This window comes from Hippopotamus amphibius, chromosome 3 (genome assembly GCF_030028045.1).
Source record: "Hippopotamus amphibius kiboko isolate mHipAmp2 chromosome 3, mHipAmp2.hap2, whole genome shotgun sequence".
Classification (NCBI taxonomy): domain Eukaryota; kingdom Metazoa; phylum Chordata; class Mammalia; order Artiodactyla; family Hippopotamidae; genus Hippopotamus; species Hippopotamus amphibius.
In genome coordinates, this window is record NC_080188.1 from 132,365,099 (window position 1) to 132,387,317 (window position 22,219).

General features: G+C 44.8%; 2 protein-coding genes across 2 annotated transcripts in view; one reads left to right on the plus strand and one right to left on the minus strand.

Annotated features, from left to right (window-relative positions):
* LOC130848798 (WD repeat-containing protein 27-like) overlaps positions 1-22,219 on the minus strand; it is a 51,498-nt gene that overhangs the window by 16,929 nt on the left and 12,350 nt on the right. Inside the window, 6 exon segments of the mRNA XM_057727189.1 lie at positions 5,449-5,483; positions 7,757-7,880; positions 9,265-9,386; positions 13,677-13,766; positions 16,104-16,116; positions 16,842-16,941. Of these exon segments, the coding sequence (XP_057583172.1) occupies positions 5,449-5,483; positions 7,757-7,880; positions 9,265-9,386; positions 13,677-13,766; positions 16,104-16,116; positions 16,842-16,941 (484 nt within the window).
* On the plus strand, positions 19,089-19,617 carry LOC130849263 (biogenesis of lysosome-related organelles complex 1 subunit 2). The gene has a single exon (XM_057728016.1). It carries the CDS (start codon positions 19,191-19,193, stop codon positions 19,488-19,490), a length of 300 nt encoding a protein of 99 aa, XP_057583999.1. The 5' UTR covers positions 19,089-19,190; the 3' UTR covers positions 19,491-19,617.

Here is a 22,219-nt window from a genome sequence, read left to right on the forward strand (position 1 = left end):
CTTAATTGTTTTGGGTTTGTATTTGTAGGTGTTTTCCTTTTCTTGTGTTTCCTACTTAGAGAAGTTCCTTTAGCACTTGTTGTAAGGCTGGTTTGGTGGTGCTGAATTCTCTTAACTTTTTCTTGTCTGGAAAGCTTTTGATTTCTCCCTCAAATCTGAATGAGATTCTTGCTGGGTAGAGTATTCTTGGCTGTAGGTTTCTCTCTTTCAGGACTTTCAGTATATCCTGCCATTCCCTTCTGGCCTGCAGAGTTTCTGTAGAAAGGTCAGTTGTTATCCTTATGAGTTTTCCCTTATATGTTATTTGTTGCTTTTCTCTTGCTGCTTTTCATATTTTTTCTTTGTGTTTAATTGTCGTTAGTTTGATTAATATGTGTCTTGGTGTATTTCTCCTTGGGTTTATTCTGTATGGGACTCTCTGTGCTTCTTGGACTTGGTGAATTATTTCCTTTCCCATGTTGGGGAAGTTTTCCACTAGAACCTCTTCAAATATTTTCTCATACCCTTTCTTGTTTTCTTCTTCTTCTGGGATGCCTATAATTCGAATGTTGGTACGTTTAAGGTTATCACTGAGGTCTCTGAGGCTGTCTTCTAGGCTTTTTATTTTTTTTTTCTTTTTCCTGCTCTGTGGCGTTTATTTCTCCCATTCTATCTTCCAACTCACTTATTCGTTCTTCTGCCTCAGTCATTCTGCTGGTTAGAGCATCTAGAGTATTTTTAATTTCAGTTATTTTGTTATCCATTGCTGTTTGTTTTTCTGAGTTCTTATGAACTGTTTCTTGTACTTTCTCTATTTTGTTATCGAGATTTTGTATCATTTTTACTGTCATTACTCTAAATTCTTTTTCAGGCATTTTTCCTATTTCCTCCTCATTTATTTGGTCTTGTGGGTTTTTTTCCTGCTCCTTTGCCTGCATGGTGTTTCTTTGTTTCCTCATGGTTGTCCAAGCTTTTGGGGTTGCTTGTCCTGGTGATAGAGGTGTTTATAGAAGACTGTCCAAGCCTCAGACTAATGTCCAAGTAAGCCCAAAAACATATGGGCACCTTATCTTTGACAAAGAAGGCACGAATATACAATGGAAAAAAGACAGCCTCTTCAATAAGTGGTGCTGGGAAAATTGGACAGCAACATGGAAAAGAATGAAATTAGAACACTTCCTAACACCATACACAAAAATAAACTCCAAATGGATTAAAGACCTACATGTAAGGCCAGACACTATAAAACTCCTAGAGGAAAACATAGGCAGAACACTCTATGACATATATCAAAGCAACATCCTTTTTGACCCACCTCCTAGAATCACGGAAATAAAATCAAGAATAAACGAATGGGACCTCATGAAACTTAAAAGCTTTTGCACAGCAAAATAAACCATAAACAAGACTAAAAGGCAACCCTCAGAATGGGAAAAAATAATTGCCTATGAAACAACGGACAAAGGATTAACCTCCAAAATATACAAGCAGCTCATGAAGCTTCATACCAAAAAAGCAAATAACCCAATCCACAAATGGGCAGAAGACCTAAATAGACATTTCTCCAAAGAAGACATACAGATGGCCAACACACACATGAAAAGATGCTCAACATCACTCATCATCAGAGAAATGCAAGTCAAAGCCACAATGAGGTATCACCTCACACCGATCAGAATGGCCATCATCACAAAGTCTGGAAACAACAAATGTTGGAGAGGGTGTGGAGAAAAGGGAACTCTCTTGCACTGTTGGTGGGACTGTAAGTTGGTACAGCCACTATGGAAAACAATTTGGAGGTTCCTTCAAAAACTACAAATAGAACTACCATATGATCCAGTAATCCCACTCCTGGGCATATACCCAAAGAAAACCATAATCCCAAAAGAAACTTGTACCATAATGTTTATTGCAGCACTATTTACAATAGCCCGGACATGGAAGCAACCTAAATGCCCATCAACAAATGAATGGATACAGAAGATGTGGCATATATACACAATGGAATATTACTCAGCTATAAAAAGGGATGAGATGGAGCTATATGTAATGAGGTGGATAGAACTACAATCTGTCATACATAGTGAAGTAAGTCAGAAAGAGAAGGACAAATATTGTATGCTAACTCACATATACGGAATCTAAAAATGGTACTGATGAACTCAGTGACAAGAACAAGGAAGCAGATACAGAGAATGGACTGGAGAACTCGAGGTATGGGAGGGGGCGGGGGGTGAAGGGCAAACTGAGAAGAAGCGAGAGAGTAGCACAGACATATATATTCTACCAACTGTAAAATAGTCAGTGGGAAGTTGTTGTATAACAAAGGGAGTCCAACTCGAGGATGGAAGATGCCTTAGAGGACTGGGGCAGGGAGGGTGGGGGGGACTCGAGGGGGGGGCGTCAAGGAAGGGAGGGAATACAGGGATATGTGTATAAAAACAGTTGATTGAACCTGGTGTACCCCCCCAAAAAAAATCAATACTCTTTAATTTAAAATGATGATGTTAACCACAAAAGCTCAAAACTTAACGTTTTGGAATCAATTTCCTATTCAACAGCAACTGCTATATATCTTCCACATGAGATGGGGTGAACTGTTCAACTCACCAGAGGATGCACATAATGAAAGCAGCAGTTTACTCTTTAAATGGACTAAATCACTGTGTTACTCAATAAGGACAGACAGAAACTTCAGGATACATCACTCTGCTATCTGTTATATGCTCCACAGCACCCAGCTTTACTTTTCCCTTGAGGCTCTTTTCACTACTGAGATGAAGCCATCACACAAAGGACTGTGAGCTCCCAATCTCCTGGGCTCAGCCTGAGCCTGGAGCTTGCACCCTCAGCATGTGCTTCTGAAAGAAGCACAGTGGTTACGGTGTGAAAGCATCAGGAGGACGGCAGCAGCAAGGACACAGGAATAAAAATCATTCGCTGCTGAGAAGCTGGTGACCTCTGCAGCGTCTGTCATGGGAAGCCTGAAAACAGGGTACACCTGCTCTTCTGTTTATACCTGGAGGAGAACAAAAGGTGAGGATCACTTCATTTCCCTTTCACTATAACTAAAGAGTCTACATTTTAAAAACTTGAAAATTAAAAAAGTTTTCATGTCACTTAATAATATTTTACTAACACTAAAGAAATAAGCAAGTTAACAGTGTAAATTATCCTTTAGGTAACTCTAGTTTTGCCTTTTGTAAAACTTCATGAAAAAATATTATTATATATAGCCAAGTAGAATTCACCCCTATCCATGAGAAAACAAATTTTTCTCCTAATTCTAAAATAATTTTGTATACTTAAGGAGGCATCCAACGGGTTATAAGTTATCTGTATTCCCATTTAAACCTATGTTTTTAATAGCTTCTAAAGGGTAACATAAGTAGTTAGTGTTGGTTTAATAAAATCTGATCTTAACCTCCTAACAATTTTTCATAAAGGAAAGGAATCCACTAGCTACCCCAGGACACGATCATGGCCCAGGCAGGCAAGGATGGGGCACAGGCTGATACAGGTGGGTGACAGGCCAAAATCAGGGGCTGGGTGTCCAAACTTCTCGGACCGTGGAGGTGAGGATGAAACAGAACCAGCCCGTCCCATCCACAGGGAGGCAAACACAAGGCAGGGGTGACAGGCAGAGCTGGGCACAGAGTGGGTGACCAGAGGGGTGACACGGAATGCAGGGACAGGCCTCGGGTCCCAGGGCCCAGGGAGGGCAGCTCAGGGATCCAGTCCCCAGTCCTGGGAGAAAGGGCCACACGCAGACTCGAGGGACAGGACAGACCAAGTCTCGGGGAGGTTTGGGAATGAAGCCTGATGAAGGCAGAGGCTCCGTAAACTCCTGTGCACGCTGCTGAGACACTGCCCAAAGCCAGCAGGACGGCTAATAAAGCTAAAAACAGTGATTTAACTTAGACAGAGCAGCCCAAGAAAGGATCTCAGAAAGAAGGGTCACGTGAGCAAAGGGTGTGCAGACACCCCTGCCGGTGGGAGGGGAGGGCCGGGAGGGCCGCCTGGCTAAGGCACAGGTGCTCCTGACCCAACCCAAGAGCTGCACCAGGGCCAAGGCATTCTCAGGGCAGGCGCCTGGTGTGTGCCCATTGTGGGTCAGGCTGCCAGCACCAAGGTGACTCAGGCCCAGAAGTAAGAGAAGAGGGAGGGGTCCAAGATAAGAGGCCAACAGCCGGCGAGACTTGCCACAGTCTGATGTTTATACACACAACCGATGTCCCTAAGACCAGCTCCACCCCAAACACCCAGTGTGCTCCTGGGGATTCCAGGCCTGCAGGCCTAACGAGGTCTCCCCTTCATCTTGCTGTGAGAAGCATGGATGTGATGCATGGAGCTACAGCAGCCACATCCCTCTGTAGAGTGAGAAGCAGTGGGACAGAACCACACAGCAGAGGGTGGTGGGCAGCTCCTGGTGGAATCACAGAGCCTCCTCCCCCGGGGAAATGCCCCTGGTGTGAACACGGTGAGCAGCTGGTCACAGGAAGGAAGTCGGCTGGTGGACCCCGACCCTGCAGGACGCAGGCCAGGAGAGACCCCAGGCACAGCCTTTCAGAGCAGGGCGAGCTTGCCCCCTGCTGTTCAGCAGCTAGAGAAAGAAATGCCCAGATGCCCCCACAAGGCCCCGAGATGTGAGCGACAGTCTTCCAGAGTAGGGCGAGCCTGCTCCCCACCCCCGCCCCCCACTCCCCGCTTGGAGCAGCTGGAGAAGGTGAATCGGGAAAAGCCCAGGAGGTGCCCCTGCGAGGCCGCCAGACATGAGCGGGGCAGCCCCAGGCAGCACCCTTGAGGCCACGAAAAGTTGGAAGGCAACCCAGTGTCCATCACCAGGGAACCTGTCGTCTGACCTGTCCCGACAGGTGAACCCATGGACAGCAGCTGCACCCCTGAGCAGTCGTGAGCATGAAAGGCACGTCACACATGAACCTCCATCAACCACACAGATGCCTGGATGCATAGCAAACAAAGCGTGGGGTGCACACAGGTACAGAGTGAGCGCGGGCCTCAAGGAGGGGAGGGCATGGGACTGGGGGGAGGCCTCCAGTCTTCTCTGCAAGGTTTTGTTTCCTTAAAAAGTTTTGAAAATGAAGACAGCAAAACATTGATATCCGCCAAACTCAGGCATGTACGCACATACATCTGTGGGTATGAGTGAAATATTCCATAATTTCAACTTATTATAAACAGTAATGGTTCTACCTATGAAGCAAGTGCTGACCCAGGACGATGATCCCCTTTCCTGGGCCCAGCCACTGGCGAGCCCACCCTGAGCCCAGGGACGGCCGTACAGGGAGGCTCTTCTACGTGTGGAGAAGGGGGGCTTCTGGTAACATGAGGTTATTATCACATTTTGCATGACGTCTGTAAACACAAACACTTTATTTACAGATAACTCCTTGTGGAAACTCGGCATCCTGAAATCAGAGGGAACAGACCCTGAGAGGAGGTGACTACCTTCGCACGTCGTCCTTGCTGGTATTTTTTTTTTTAAGAACGTTTATTGAGATACAGTTAACAGACAATAAACAGCATATATTTAGAGTGTACAATTTGGTATCCCAATCTCCCAATTTATTCCCCCCCAACCCTCCCCACTTTCCCCACTTGGTGTCCATGTGTTTGTTCTCTACATCTGTGTCTCTTTTTCTGCCTTGCATTTCCTCTTTCATAGTTGTTAGCATTTGCCTTATGTATTGAGGTGCTCCTATATTGGGTGCATATATATTTATAATTGTTATCTCCTCTTCTTGGATGGATCCCTTGATCTTTATGTAATATCCTTTCTTGTCTCTTGTAACATTTTTTATTTGAAAGTCTATTTGATCTGATATGAGTATTGCTACTCCAGTTTTCTTTTGATTTCCACTTGCATGGAATATCTGTTTCCATCCCCTCACTTTCAGTCTGTATGTGTGCCTAGGTCTGAAGTGGGTCTCTTTGAGACAGCATATATATGGGTCTTGTTTTTGTATCCATTCAGCCAGTCTGTGTCTTCTGGTTGGTGCATTTAGTCCATTTACATTCAAGGTAATTATCAATATGTATGTTCCTATTAGTATTTTCTTAATTGTTTTGTTTTTGTTTTTGTAGGTCCTTCTCTTCTCTTATGTTTCCCGCTTAGAGAAGTTTCTTTAGCATTTGTTGTAGGGCTGGTTTGGTGGTGCTGAATTCTCTTAGCTGTTGCTTGTCTGTAAAGCTTTTGATTTCTCCATCGAATCTGAATGAGATCCTTGCTGGGTAGAGTATTCTTGGTTGTAGGTTCTTCCCTTTCATCACTTGAAATATATCATGCCACTCCCTTCTGGCTTGCAGAGTTTCTGCTGAGAAATTTCCTTTCCCATGTTAGGGAAGTTTTCAACTAGAATCTCTTCCAATATTTTCTCAGGTCCTTTCTCTCTCTCTTCTCCTTCTGGGACCTCTATAATGCGAATGTTGGTGCGTTTAACATTGTCCCAGAGGTATCTTGGGCTGTCTTCAGTTCTTTTCATTCTTTTTTCTTTATTCTTTTCCGCATCAGTGATTATCACCACTCTGTCTTCCAGCTCACTTATTCGTCCTTCTGCCTCCATTAATCTGCTACTGGTTCCTTCTAGTGTATTTTTCATTTCAGTTATTGTGTTGCATATCTCTGTTTGTTTGCTCTTTAATTCTTCTAGGTCTTTGGTAAACTTTTCGATCTTTACATCCAATCTTTTTTCAAAGTCCTGGATCATCTTCACTATCATTATTCTGAATTCTTTTTCTATAAGGGTGCTATCTCCTCTTCATTTAGTTGTTTTTCTGGGGCTTTATCCTGTCCCTTCATCTGGTACAAAGTCCTCTGCTTTTTCATTTTCTCTATCTTGCTGTGGCTGTGGTTTTCAGTTCTGCAAGATGAAATACTGCTGATACTGCTTGATACTGCTGTCTGCCCTCTTGTGGAGGAAGCTATCTAGGAGGCTGGTGCGTGCTTCCTGATGGGAGGGACTGATGGTGGGTAGGGCTGGGTGGGCAGAGCTCAGTAAAGCTTTCATCTGATTTGCTGGGCGGAGCTCAGTAAAACTTTAATCGGCTTGTCTGCTAATGGGTAGGGCTGTGTTCACACCTTGTTGGTTGTTTGGCCTGAGGCTACCTAGTGCTGGAGCCCACAGGCTCTTTCGTGGGGCTAATGGCAGACTCTGGGAGGGCTCACACCAATAAGCACTTCCCAAAACCCCTGCTGCCAGTGCCCCTGCCTCCTCAGTGAGCCACAGCTGCCCCCCACCTCTACAGGCAACCCTCCAACACCAGCAGGTAGGTCTGGTTCAGTCTCCTATCGGGTCACTGCTCCTTCCCCCTGGGTCGTGGTGAGCACATTTTTTTGTGTGTGCTCCAAGAGTGGAGTCTCTGTTTCCCCCAGTCCTGTGGAGATCCTGCAATCAAATCCCGCTGGCTTTCAGCATCTGATTCTCTGGGGATTCCTCTTCCCATTGCTGGACTCCCAGGTTGGGAAGCCTGATGTGGGGCTCAGAACCCTCACTTTAGTGGGTGGACTTCTGCCGTATAACTGCTCTCCAGTTTGTGAGTCACCCACCCAGCATTTATAGGATTTGATTGTAACGCGATTGCGCCCCTCCTACCGTCTCATTGCGGCTTCTCCTTTGTCTCTGGATGTGGGGTGTCTTTTTTGGTGAGTTCCAGTGTCTTTCTGTGGATGATTGTTCAGCAGTTAGTTGTAATTCCGGTGCTCTTGCAAGAGGGAGTGAGCACACGTCCTCCTACTCCGCCATCTTAATCCTGTCTCCGTCCTTGCTGGTATTGATGCGATACTTGAGCAGCTGAAACTCAGGGCCTGAGGACAACAAAATAAACACGTCTATGTAATAAAACTGCACAGACTCTACAGGCTTAGGAAATGTGTCTTTGCCCTGCAATGCAAATCAGTAATCATTACTAATAAATTCAATAATAACTCTACTGCTCTAAATACGTGATCCTTTCATCTTAACACCAAACATCTATTGATTCTAAATGTATAGATGTACTTTGTAAGAACCAATTTGCAGTTTTTTGTTCTTCTTCCTGACTTTCTAAAAGATGTTACATGATTAAAATTTCACTGCAGGGACTTCCTAGGTGGTGCAGTAGTTGGGAATCCGCCTGCCAATGCAGGGAACATGGGTTCGATCCCTGCCCCAGGAAGATACCACGTGCCACGGAGCAACTAAGTCCGTGAGCCACAACTATTGAGCCTGTGCTCTAGAGCCCGAGCCATAACTACTGAGCCCTCATGCCACAACTACTGAAGCCCATGCACCTAGAGCCTGTGCTCTGCAACGAGAGGCCACCACAATGAGGAGCCCATGTACCACAATAAAGAGTAGCCCCCACTCTGCCACAACTAGAGAAAGCCCATGTGCAGCAACCAACACAGCCAATAAAATAAATAAATTTAAAAAAACTTTTTCACTGTAATGAGCGTTTTGAATTCTGGCCATTTAAATACTCTAAAATGAAAGAAAATTGAAACTAGGCAGTAAATATATTCAAGCCAAAATTCTAAACATATTTTAAAGCATAGCTCTGAGGTGTCTGCTTCCCCACTTACAGGGCACAGCACAGTCACAGGGGAGACATCGACAGGACTGAGGGCCCTAAGTCCTCTCTTCACTGCTGCCGAGCACCTCACCCTGCAGAGGCCTGGGAATGACCACTTTCCCTTCCTCACTGGTTTCCCCAGGATTCAGTCCCCTGTTTACAGCAAGACTCACAGACCATAGACGCTGACAGCACCTTTGAGAGCGTGCTCCCTGCCAGCACATAGCCTGATGCATCCAAACCGCGTCTCCCGTCACCACCTCTCCTCCTGTCATCCTCCTGTCCCCCTTCCCCATTCTGCCTCCAGATGGTCTCCTCTAAGTTCACTGAAACAAGCCATTCTTCTCCCCAACAGGTGCCTCCTCCACACCATATCATCACCTGCACTACAAAATCACACTGAATTTATACTTAAATTATTACAGGATTTTGGTGTGAATTCTTCTGCCACTTTTAGATCATACAAATGTATGGCTAACTGTGTGTACACACGTATGTGCACATCTGTATGTACGTGTATGCTGTGCGTGCATGCTGTGCGTGCATGCATGTCACATATGTGCACACATACACACTGAAAAAGGTCCTGAACCGTCCCCCAGTGTTCCGCCACCCACCTGCCCATTCTCCTGGGTCAGGTAGGAGCCTGGGGCCCTGGAGGAGCTCCGCTTGGACAGTCGCCTGCCTGACCATCTCCACGGGGTCACGCATTACCAGACGCAGCGCCAGCTCCGTGCTGCGGGCCAACCACACCTGCAGCATCCCATCCCGGGAAGCAGACAGTGGCCACCTGCCATCCAGGCTCCAGCACACAGCGCTCACTGCGCCATCCTGACCTGAGGGGACAGAGCAGGAAGCGAGGGCCTCGCACTCTTGTACAAAACACCAGGACCGCACCTCATGCAGGAGGCAACGACTCTGGATGCTGGGGGAACTTCCCAGCCCAGCAACCCAGGGAACCAGCGCCCAAGGAGGCGGATTTTCCTTCATTAAAGGCTAACTACTGCTTCTGAAGAAGCTGTCAAGCTATGACGTAGCCCGTCTTCCCAACCAGCAATTACAGCATCAGGATAAACTCACACATAACAAACTGGTCATCACTTACACATCCCCTCCCTTTCAGGAAGATAAGCAGACCCTCAGAAAGGGAAGGAAGTCCTGCCCAGATCACGCATCTGGCCAGCGTGATACCGTCCACGTGAGGGGGTCCCCGTCCCCTGTCAGCCCAGCTCTGGGCTGCCCAGCCGGTCAGCTGAGGCCTGGTGAAGTGGCGGGAAGCGCTCTGACTTCTGTCCTGGCCCCGCCAGACTCCACCCCACCCACCCAGCCATCCCTGCTCTCTCTGCTTGGGTGTCTGCCGGCTCCCAACCTGCACATGTGCTGATTCCTGGACCCTATCCTGCCCCGCACTAGTGACCGCTTAGAAAGCCCACTGCAGCGCGGGGAGGGGGGGGACACCGACCTTAAAATTGCCCTCAGACGCTGTCACAGCCTGCCACTCTGAGGAGCCCGTGCAGGGGAAGGCTTCTTGCAGACAGACTTGAGATTAGGAATGAAAAGCTTGGCCCTTCAGGAAGTGGTGTGAAACAGAAAGAGGGCAGCCACAGTGGGTGTGCTGGGCAAGCAGGACATGCAGATGAGAAAAGCTGTGCTCCTGAGCCCCTGCCATGCGTGGGAAAGGGCTCCACACCCCGTATCCTGGGCGCCTGGATCCTGTGACCCAAGGCCTCAGATCGCCCGAATGTGACCCTTTGTGACTGAAACTGTAGAGAAAGAGTAAGATGACCAGGAGACATTCTGGCCATCACAAGGAGCCTGTGCTCACCTTGGGCCCAGCATGTGAATTACAGACGGTAATTTAGATATTAGACAGTGAGATGCAACATCACCACATCACACCTGTCAGAAAACCAACAAGCAGAAGTGGAAAAACCGGGAAAGATGTACAAGTGTACAGTGCAGCTGTGACACGACCTCGAGCAGACTGAGCTAAAATTTCCTGAGCAGAAAATATTCTCAATGGCTTTGCTGCCCTCTGGTGTCCATTTCCGGGAGTTTCACAGCAGCACTAAGGCCAGAGCAGGAGTGGCACCTGCATTTCCTCAGGATCCCGCGACCCCAGCCCTTTGACGTCAGGCAGAGCCGGTGCAGTGGGCCCAGCGCGGGCCAGGGAGGGCACGACACCTTCCAGTGGGGCCTCCAGATATGCCCCAGTGCACTGAGTGACTCCCTTGCCTCGCACGTCAAAGCAGGTGCTCGGACCAGCACCACCTCCCCAGGCAGCAAGAGATGCGAGGCCGTGTGCAGCGGATTTAGCAGGGCTTCCTCCTGCCCTCCTCGCGTGCCCCCGGCCCTCCCACTGCTGACCAGCATCCCGACGGCCTGGCTGTGGTACCCAAGCGGGCAGGGGCACCGCAGAGCAGACCCCGTAAGGAGCTGCCCAGTGCCTCCAGCCCGAGCATCAGGACAGACCCCCGACTCCCAGTGACAACAACAGGGCCCCAACAGGACCTTCTCCTCCAAGCTCTGCGCCGAACGCACGAAGCGCCGGACCCGGAGGCCTGTGTAGACACGTGGTGGCGGGGCGAGGCCGGGACCCCAGCCAGGACCCCCTTTCTTCCCCATCCATGGCACACATATACCTCCTCCCACCTCTGACGACTGACGTCTCGGGGGATGTGGGGGGGGGTGGGGAGGGACGTGCTCTAGAAACTGAGTGAAGAGCACACAAAACCTGGCCTGTGGTCCTCTCTCCCCCAGGGCCAGGGCTCCCGCAGGAGGGGCATGACCGACGGTGGGCACACAGGGAGCAGGTGCCAGGTCCCCACCAACAGGGACCAGGTGCCAGGTCCCCACCAACAGGAGGGACTGCGGGAAGGGGGCCCCTTGGCAGTGCTCAGACAGATGAAGGACTCAAGACCCAGAAGCAAGAGTTCTCAGCTTGACTTCATCCTTTTATAAGAATTTGTTTTTACACAATTCCACAATATTTAACTAGATCTTAACTAACTTAATCTTCCAGAGTGACTGACCCCAGGATCTGGCTGTTACAGCCCTCGCCCTCGGCCAGATGTGAGGGGGGTGGTCCCCTGGACACACTCAGACCTTTCCCAGCCGTGTCCCCGAGAGTCTGCCCTGTGCCAGGCCCACCCTAAGGGGGGGTGGAGCCAGGCTCCCCACATCCCCGTGCTGGACCACAGCATTAGGTGGGAAACGTCCTGCAGTCCAAAGCATAAACACAGAATAGACCCCGTTAGCAAGTTACACTTGGTTGTGAGCTGTGGCTCTCCCACATGACACAACACCTGCTTGTGCTCTCAGAGGCTGGGTCCTCCAGAGGGAATTTTAATTTAGCACCTAATACTGACCACAATCAAAGTATCCAGAATATACCTTTCCCATTTCTCTCAGATGACGATGGAAACAAAACCACCCATTTTCCTGCCTTCCGGGTAAACGCAGAGAGATCCATCCTATTTCCAACGCTGCACTGTGTGCCCATCAACCAGCGGCCCCCATGCGGAGAACGCTGAGCTGATACAGGGAAGGTGGGAAACGATGACGCCCTTCCCCACAATGGAAACAGAGCATGTTTTTAAAAGGCAAGTTGGAAAATCCACTGCATTTTCCTAATTCAGCAGAAGCCCTTTTTCCCACAATAAAATCCATACAGAAACGCCCACAACCAACGTAATCCCCAGGGACATCCGTCAGGGGGGCTGCCCGGTGTGCGAGCCCGAGGGGCCTGCACAAGCGCACTCCTGGCACAGGGTTGGGCCCGGCGGAGATGCGGGATGTCCTGGAAGAGAGACGCTGTGGGAAGCACACCCCCGGCACCGCGTCTGCCCTGGGGAGGGCCACTCCATCTTGTCAGGAGCCGGCTGCACACTCTGGGACGAGCCGGCCCGGGAACCTGGAGAAAGGTCGGGCTCCTCTCACCCTCCTCCTCTCTAGTTCACAAAAACACACGGACTAGTGAGAGGTTTGCTGTTTTTTGTGTTTCCATTGTTAAAATACCTACCAAGTGTACGTTTTGAAGCAAGAGCCCCAGGAGGAGGGCTGAGATCCCAAGGTTCAGGACCAGGAACCCACAGGTCCGGGTACGAAGCCAAAAACAGCAATAACTGTTAACATCACTGCCTCATCGCAAACCCACTTGCTTCAAGAAGTCCTTTGCCTTGTTCCATTCATAAAAAACGTATATGTACAAATGTTACTAACTTCCAAACCATGTTTCTGTCCTGTCTGCAAGACCTGACTTCACTCCCCCAGAACCTCAGGCCCTGCCACAAACATGCCCGCAGTTCTGCCCTCACGAGTCGCACGCACTCTGCTTGGCCTAGTGGAGCTCAGTGGAATCTGGTTTGTTAAACCTCATCATCTCATTCCCCAACTCAAGCCGCGGTCCTTGTCTGCTCTTGTCTTGTAAGGAACAAGGGTGGCATTCATAGTAAGAGGGCTACAGTGAGACTGAGACCATGCCCACGGGCTCAACAGAATCCTTGAGCTCGTCCTACAGGACAGCAGGTGTGGGAACAGCTTGCTAGAAACCCCCCACTGGTAGCCCGCCTGCCCCCCCACCCCAACCAAGATCGCCTGGTCACTCTTGGACCCTGTAGACAATGCCTCTGACATACAGGTCCCTATAGTTATGGGGCCTAAACTGTTTTTCAGGAACATGGAATCAGCTACGTGTAGCATGAGCTCCAGCCAGCCAAGGCTGTTGGGACCCCTGACCCTAACACTGGGCCTGCGCAGGGATCCAGTGAGTGACCTTCTGACCCCACCCTCGGATCATGACATGCACCTCCATGTTTGAACATGTGTCCCGTGAAGAAGCATATAACCCAGAGACACCAGCACAGAACACAGACTACCTCACCTCTTCCCTACCTCCAATCCCCATTCCCCACCCCGAGACCACCCTGCTCCTCCGTCCCATAAACACCCCTGCCCCCACCCTGGCGAGCAGACCTGAGATGTGCTCTCCTGTCTCCTGGCTCAGCTCTTTGTGAGTAAACCCTTTCTCTGCTGCAAACCCTGGCATCTCAGCATTCAGCAAACGGACCTGGTGTGGTAACAAGATCCACTCATAAATCCACATTAACTAAAATTCTACATTTTACCTGAAAAAACAGCAGGTGTCCCAGCAAGATCATCATTGAAGACCAGGGACAAGTGGCTGACTAAGCCACAGGCCAGCCGCTGTCCATCTCCTGCTTAAAAAAATAAGAGAGCAATCTTGAGAAGGAAAAATGGAGTTGGTGGAATCAGGCTTCCTGACTTCAAACTATACTACAAGGCCATAGTGATCAAGACAGTATGGTACTGGCACAAAAATAGAAAGCAAGATCAATGGAATAGAATAGAGAACTCAGAAGTAAGCCCAAACACATATGGGCACCTTATCTTTGACAAAGGAGGCACGAGTATACAATGGAAAAAAGACAGCCTCTTCAATAAGTGGTGCTGGGAAAATTGGACAGCAACATGGAAAAGAATGAAATTAGAACACTTCCTAACACCATACACAAAAATAAACTCCAAATGGATTAAAGACCTACATGTAAGGCCAGACACTATAAAACTCCTAGAGGAAAACACAGGCCGAACACTCTATGACATACATCAAAGCAAGATCCTTTTGGACCCACCTCCTAGAATCATGGAAATAAAATCAAGAATACTGGGGCGGGGAGGGTGGGGGGGACTCGAGGGGGGCGAGTCAAGGAAGGGAGGGAATACGGGGATACGTGTATAAAAACAGATGATTGAACCTGGTGTACCCCCAAAAAAATAAAAAAATTAAAAAAAAATTAAAAAATAAAAAAAAAATCAAGAATAAACAAATGGGACCTCATGAAACTTAAAAGCTTTTGCACAGTGAAGGAAACCATAAACAAGACTAAAAGGCAACCCTCAGAATGGGAAAAAATAATTGCCTATGAAACAACGGACAAAGGATTAACCTCCAAAATATACAAGCAGTTCATGAAGCTTAATACCAAAAAAGCAAATAACCCAATCCACAAATGGGCAGAAGACCTAAATAGACATTTCTCCAAAGAAGACATACAGATGGCCAACACACACATGAAAAGATGCTCAACATCACTCATCATCAGAGAAATGCAAGTCAAAGCCACAATGAGGTATCACCTCACACTGATCAGAATGGCCGTCATCACAAAATCTGGAAACAACAAATGTTGGAGAGGGTGTGGAGAAAAGGGAACTCTCCTGCACTGTTGGTGGGACTGTAAGTTGGTACAGCCACTATGGAAAACAATTTGGAGGTTCCTTAAAAAACTACAAATAGAACTTCCATATGATCCAGTAATCCCAATACTGGGCATATACCCAAAGAAAACCATAATCCCAAAAGAAACTTGTACCATAATGTTTATTGCAGCACTATTTACAATAGCCAGGACATGGAAGCAACCGAAATGCCCATCAACAAATGAATGGATACAGAAGATGTGGCATATATACACAATGGACTATTACTCAGCTATAAAAAGGGATGAGATGGAGCTATATGTAATGAGGTGGATAGAGCTACAATCTGTCATACAGAGTGAAGTAAGTCAGAAAGAGAAGGACAAATATTGTATGCTAACTCACATATACGGAATCTAAAAATGGTACTGATGAACTCAGTGACAAGAACAAGGACGCAGATACAGAGAATGGACTGGAGAACTCAAGGTATGGGAGGGGGCAGGGGGTGAAGGGGAAACTGAGACGAAGCGAGAGAGTAGCACAGACATACATATACTACCAACTGTAAAATAGATAGTCAGTGGGAAGTTGTTGTATAACAAAGGGAGTCCAACTCGAGGATGGAAGATGCCTTGGAGGACTGGGGCGGGGAGGGTGGGGGGGACTCGAGGCGGGGGGAGTCAAGGAAGGGAGGGGATGCGGGGATGTGTGTACAAAAACAGTTGACTGAACTTGGTGTACCCCCCCAAAAAAAATAAAATAAAATAAAAAAGAGAGAGAAACTCCTTATAAACCATAACTCAAGGAGTCACACGTGCAGCAGATAAAAGGTAGAATTTCCAGTTAGCCTGATGCTTGTTTTCCCAGGTAGTGAGGAAACGTGAAACATGTAACAATATTTCCTCAATTCCTAATCCTAGGCACTGAGGATCCTGACTTCTTTCACAGAGAGGACCCTGAGGGCTGGGAGCAAGGGGTGTGCCCAGGATGCAGGGCTAGTCAACAGGGAACCTGAACCCTTGGCACCCGCAGAAGCCCTGAGGCAGCCTGACCCCCAGCAACAGATTCTTGAGAGGCATATTTGGCGAAGCCATTCCATTTAAACACTTCCTTAAAACAAGGTAAAAATAAATTATAGATTTCCGCCATAGCATTCAAACTTGAGGATCCTACTTTTATGATCATACACTCGGTAAGCAAGCTTATCAAATATCACAAAAACATTTAATGATAATACTACATACCTCATTCCCTAAAATTATTCAAAAAATTCTTTAGCTAGAATTCTATCAAAAACAAAAGGAATTCAGCACCGTTAATACACTGACCTTTAGGAATCCACTTTAGGCAGATGGCTGGTCAAGCATGCTCGGAGGTGGGGTGGGTGGGTGCTGGTGAACAGACAGACCCTGGGCTGGGGGCAATGGCATATTCTCTCATGTAAGTAAATCTAAAGACCAGAAATGGTGTTTACTTCTGAAAAGAAGAGCTCAAATAGTGGAACTGCCTGGATGAAAACTTCCTCTAGACTTCTTCTAAACTTGACCGAGAAAACTGCTGAAGTCCCAGAAAGGTAGTAAAGGCATTTCGATGCACTTGAGAGCAGAGTGGCTGCCATGAGGCCAAGCCTGCCTGGCCCTGAGGGTGACTCCATCTCAAGAGGAATGGCTTAGCCCACTGAGGAACAGAAGCCCAGGTCTCCAGAGAACACATGGTGGCTGTTTTGCAGCTTCTCTGTGTCTATGAATAAGGCTCACATGCAGCCCTCTAGCCAGGCTCCCTTGGAGCTTATGGAGGAGATGGCCACACACACAGAGCACAGACCCAGAGAAGCTCATAACAAAACCCTGTGCGCGCACTGCAGTTGCCCCAGGGCACACACGGACACTCTGGGCTGATTCTAATGACGTTCCAGGGGAAGCAAGTTTTGATTTTAACCTAGATTCAAACAATGTCATATAACTGCAAGTAACCAAGATTTTTTAAATCTATTTAAAATAGAAGAGTGGGCAGAATAAAAGACTCTTACAAAGGCAGTGAAGCAGGGCTCCGCTGCCCTAGCGTACCTGAATACTGAACACAGAGCACAACACAGTTTGGTCATGGGCCATGGCAAGCTGCTCGCTGAGCTTGCTTGGCAGAGGACTCTCCAAAGGGTACTCTTTACTTTAAGGAAGATAAGAGAAAATAATTGAGATAGTCCAAAGTGGCGTTAGAAATAAAAAATAAACTAGAAATAAGGTGAATGTTTCCCTAATTACATGTATAATTTATTCCATAAAATTCATATATATAATTATATAAATTTACATATATAAACTTTTACATCCAAAACCATGAAATACCATTTATATGCTGCCTACTAGAGACTTACTTCAGAGCTAAAAACACACAGACTGAAAATGAGACAATGGAAAAGATGTTTTATGCAAACGGAAACGAGAAGAATGCAGGAGCAATATCATATCAGACAAAAGACTTTTAAAAAAGGCTATAAAAAACAAAGAATGGCATTATATAATGATAAAGGGATCAATACAAGAGGATATTATACTCATTAACATATTTGAACCCAATACAGGAGCACCTAAACATATAAAGCAAATTTTAACAGACATAAAGGGAGAAATTGACAACAATACAATAATAGTTGGGGACTTCAACACCCCACTGACAGCAGTGGACAAATCATCCAGACAGGAAATCAATGAGGCAATATTAGTCTAAAATGGCACAACAGACCAGTTGGACTTAATAGATATCTGTACAACATTCTATCCAAAAGGAGCTGAACACACATTCTTCTCAAGTGCACATGGAACATTCTCCAGGATAGACCACACGCTGGCCACAAGACAAGTCTCAACAAGAGATTAAGGACAGAAATTATATCCAACATTTCCTCTAACCACATCACTATGAAACTGGAAATCAATTACAGGAAGAAAAATGAGAAAAGCACAAACATGTGGAGACTAAACAACATGCCACTAAAAAACAAAAGGATCCATGATGAAATCAAACATGAAATCAGAAAATACCTCAAGACAAATGAAAATGGAAACACAACTTTCCAAAAGTCTACAGGATGCAGCAACATAAGTTCTAAGAGGGAAGTTTATAGTGATACAGATATTCCCCAAGAAACAAGAATATCTCAAATAAACAACCTAACCTTTCATCTAAAGGAATTACAAACAGAAGAATAAACAAAGCCCAAAGTCAAGAAAGGAAAAGAAATAATAAAGATCAGAGAGGAAACAGAGACCAAACAATAAGAGAAAGGATCAACGAAATAAAAGCTTTTTTTTTTTGAAAAGATAAAACAAAATTGACAAATCTTTAGCCAGACTTATCAAGAAGAAAAGAGAGAGAACCCAAATAAGCAAAACAAGAAATGAAAGAGGAGAAATAAAAGCCAACGCCACAAAGATAGAAAAAAATCATTAGAGAATTCTATGAAAAGTTACATACCAACAAACTGGACAACCTAGAAGAAATGGATGCATTTCTGGAAACATACAATCTCCAAAAATTGATTCAGGAAGAAATACACAATCTGAATAGATGGATCACTAGTAGTGAAATTGAATTTGTAATTAAAAAACTCCTAGCAAACAAAAGTCCAGGACTGAACAGCTTCACGGGGGAATTATACCAAACATATAAAGAAGAGCTAATACCTATCCTTCTCAAACTATTACAAAAACTTAAAGAGATGAAACATTCCCAAATTCAACTACAATGCCACCATTACCCTGATCCTCAAGCCAGACAAAGATACTACAAAAAAAAAAAAAAATTACAGGCCAGTATCACTGATGAATACAGATGCAAAAATCCTCAACAAAATATTAGCAAGTTGACTTTAACAATGTATAAAAAGGATCATACACCATGATCAAGTGGGATTTATTCCAGGGATGCAAAGATGGTTCAATATTCACAAAATCAATCAATGTGATACACCACATTAATAAAAGGAAAGGTAAAGATCACATGATCATCTCAATAGATGCAGAAAAAGCATTTGAAAAAAATTAAACATCCATTAATGATAAACACTCATCAAAGTTGGTATAGAGAGGAGCATATCTCAACATAACAAAGGCCATTTATGGTAAACCCACAGCTAATATCATACTCAAAGTTGCCTCTAAAATCAGAAACAAGACAAGGATGCACAACTCTGCAACACCTATTTAACACAGTATTGGAAATTCCTAGCCACAGCATCAGACAAGAAAAGGAAATAAAATACAACATAGGAGGGGCCAGGCATGGCGGCGGCGGCGGCTGTCGAGGGTGTGCCTACGACCCACCGCGAGGAGCCCGTTTGAGATGATGCCGCCGTGGAGACAGCTGAGGAAGCAAAGGAGCCTGCAGAGGCTGACATCACTGAGCTCTGCCAGGACATGTTCTCCAAAATGGCAGCTTACCTGACTGGGGAACTGACGGCCACAAGTGAAGACTATAAGCTTCTGGAAAATATGAATAAACTAACCAGCCTAAAGTATCTTGAAATGAAAGATATTGCTATAAACATTAGTAGAAACTTAAAGGACTTAAATCAGAAGTATGCTGGACTGCAGCCTTATCTGGATCAGATCAACGTAACTGAGGAGCAGGTAGCAGCTCTTGAGCAGGCAGCCTACAAGTTGGATGCGTATTCAAAAAAACTGGAAGCCAAATACAAGAAGCTGGAGAAGCGATGAAAAACTTATTCCTGTGGGACAAAGTCTTTTTTAATGTGGGAAGAATGTTTTATAAGACACAAATCTTGAGGTTGATGAATTGTCAAAACTCCTCAAAAGGCAACTATGCTGGTCGTCCCAGAAACATCGCAATATTGGAGTAAACTGGAGGACTGTGGCTACTCCTGGAGGAACTTCTTTTGAGACAGAATCTCTCAGAAAATCACACTTATAACTCCTTACCTTTTACTTGAATGCTTCATCATCCATTCAGGACAGAGAGTTTGGATAAGCCTGGGCTTGCCAGTAGAATCAGGTGAGAGGGGCTGTTTTCCCTGGTAGCAGTTGATTACTACATAATTTTCTTAAATGGTTGGTTTTTGAGTTACTGTGTAAATGGTTGTTTTTTCTATTAAGGATGGAATGTATTGCTAACAAGATTCTAAATTAAAAAAGGAAAACAAATAAAAAAAATACAACATAATCGGAAAGGAAGAAGTAAAACTGTCACTATTTGCAGATGACATGATACTATATATAGAAAACCCTAATGTCTCCACCAAAAAGAACTATTAGAATTATTAAAAGAATTCAGTAAAGCTGCAAGATACAGAAATCTGTTGCTTTTCTATATACTAACAATGAACTATCAGAAAGATACATTAAGGAAACAACCCATTTACAATCACATCAAAAAGAATAAAATACCTAAGAATAAACTTAACCAAGGAGGTGAGAGACCTATACTCTGAAAACTATAAAACAATGATGAAATAATTTGAATATGATACAAAGAATGGAAATACATCCTATGCTCTTGGATTGGAAGAATTAATATGTTTAAACTGTCCACACTACCTAAAGCAATCTACAGATTTAATGTGATTCCTATCAAAATACCAACATTTTTCACAGACCTAAACCAAATAATTCTAAAATTTGTATGGAACCACAAAAGACCCAGAATTGCCAAAGCAATCTTGAGAAAGAAGAACAAAGCTGGAGGTATCACCCTCCCTGACTTCAGACTATACTACAAAGCTACAGTAATCAAAACAGTATGGTACTGGCACAAAAACAGACATATAGATCAATGGAACAGGATAGAGAGCTCAGAAATAAATCCACACATTTATGGTCAATTAATCTACAACAAAATAAGCAAGAATATTCAATGTGGAAAAGACAGTCTCTTAAATAAGTGGTGTTGGGAAAACTGGACAGCTGAATGTAAACGAATGAGATTAGAATAGTTCCTCATATCATACACAAAAATAAACTCAAAAGGGACTAAAGGCCTAAATGTAAGACCAGAAGCCATAAAACTCCTAGAAGAAAACACATGCAGAATACTGACATAAAATGTAGTGATATTTTCTGGATCTGTTTCCTAAGGCAAAAGAAATAAAAGCAAAAATAAACAAATGGGATCAAATTAAACTTAAAAGCTTTTGCACAGCAAAAGAAACCACTGACAAAATGAAAAGAAACCTACAGACTTAGAGAAATTATTTGCAAACGACATGATTGATAAGAGGTTGATAGCCAACATAAATATACAGCTTATACAATTCAGCATCAATGAAGCCAAACAACTCAATTTTAAAAGGGGCAGAAAAGCTGAATAGATATTTTTCCAAAGGAGACATACAGATGGCCAACAGGCACATGAAAAGATGCTCGACATCTCTAATCATCAGGGAAATGCAAATCAAAACCACAATGAGATACCACCTCACACCAGTCAGAATGGCCATCATTAAAACACAACAAATAGCAAGTGCTGGCAAGGATGTGGAGAAAAAGGAACCCTCATGCACAGTGGTTCAGCCACTGCAGAAAACAGCACGGAGGGTCCTCAAAAACTAAAAATAAAACTACCATGTGATTCAGGAATTACACTGCTGGGTATCTGTCTGAAGAAAATGAAAACAGTAATTTGAAAACATACATGCAACCCAATGTTCATAGCAGCAGTATTTACAATTAGCCAAGACATGGAAGCAACCCGTGTCCATCAACAGATGATTGGATTAAGAAGTATGTATATAATATATACATACACACATACACAATAGAATATTAACAATAAAAAAGAATGAAATTCTGCCATTTGCCACAATGTGAATAGACCTAGATATTATGCTTAGTGAAATAAGTCAGACAGAGAAAGACAAATACTATAGGATCTCACTTATATGAGGAATCTAAAAAACAAAACAAAGTAATATATATATATAAAAACAGAAGCAGACTCACAGATGGAGAGAAAAAACTAGTAGTTACCAGTGGGGAGAGAAGAGGGGAGGGGCAAGAAAGGGGGATGAATTAAGGGACACAAACTTCTATGTATAAAATAGATAAGCAACAAGGATATATTGTACAGCACAAGGAAATACAGCCATTATTTAGGAATTGCTTTAAATAGAGAATAATCTATACCAACATTGAATCACTACGTTAAAATCCTGAAACTAACAATATTGTAAATCAACTATACTTGCTTTAAAAAAAACCATGAAATAACTCTTTAAAATGGACTTACATTTAAAATAGATGCCAAAAATGCATATATTTACAGTACAAAATATCAAGGATTTCTCATGTTCAATATGAACCGACATGAAAACAGATGCTTTGGAGGGGAAGCTTCACACAAAGAGAAAACATGTTTCACTTTCCAGTTTCATACTCTTTGTGAGTGGCTATCATAATACTAATCATTCAAATCATCTACAAATGGCCTATAT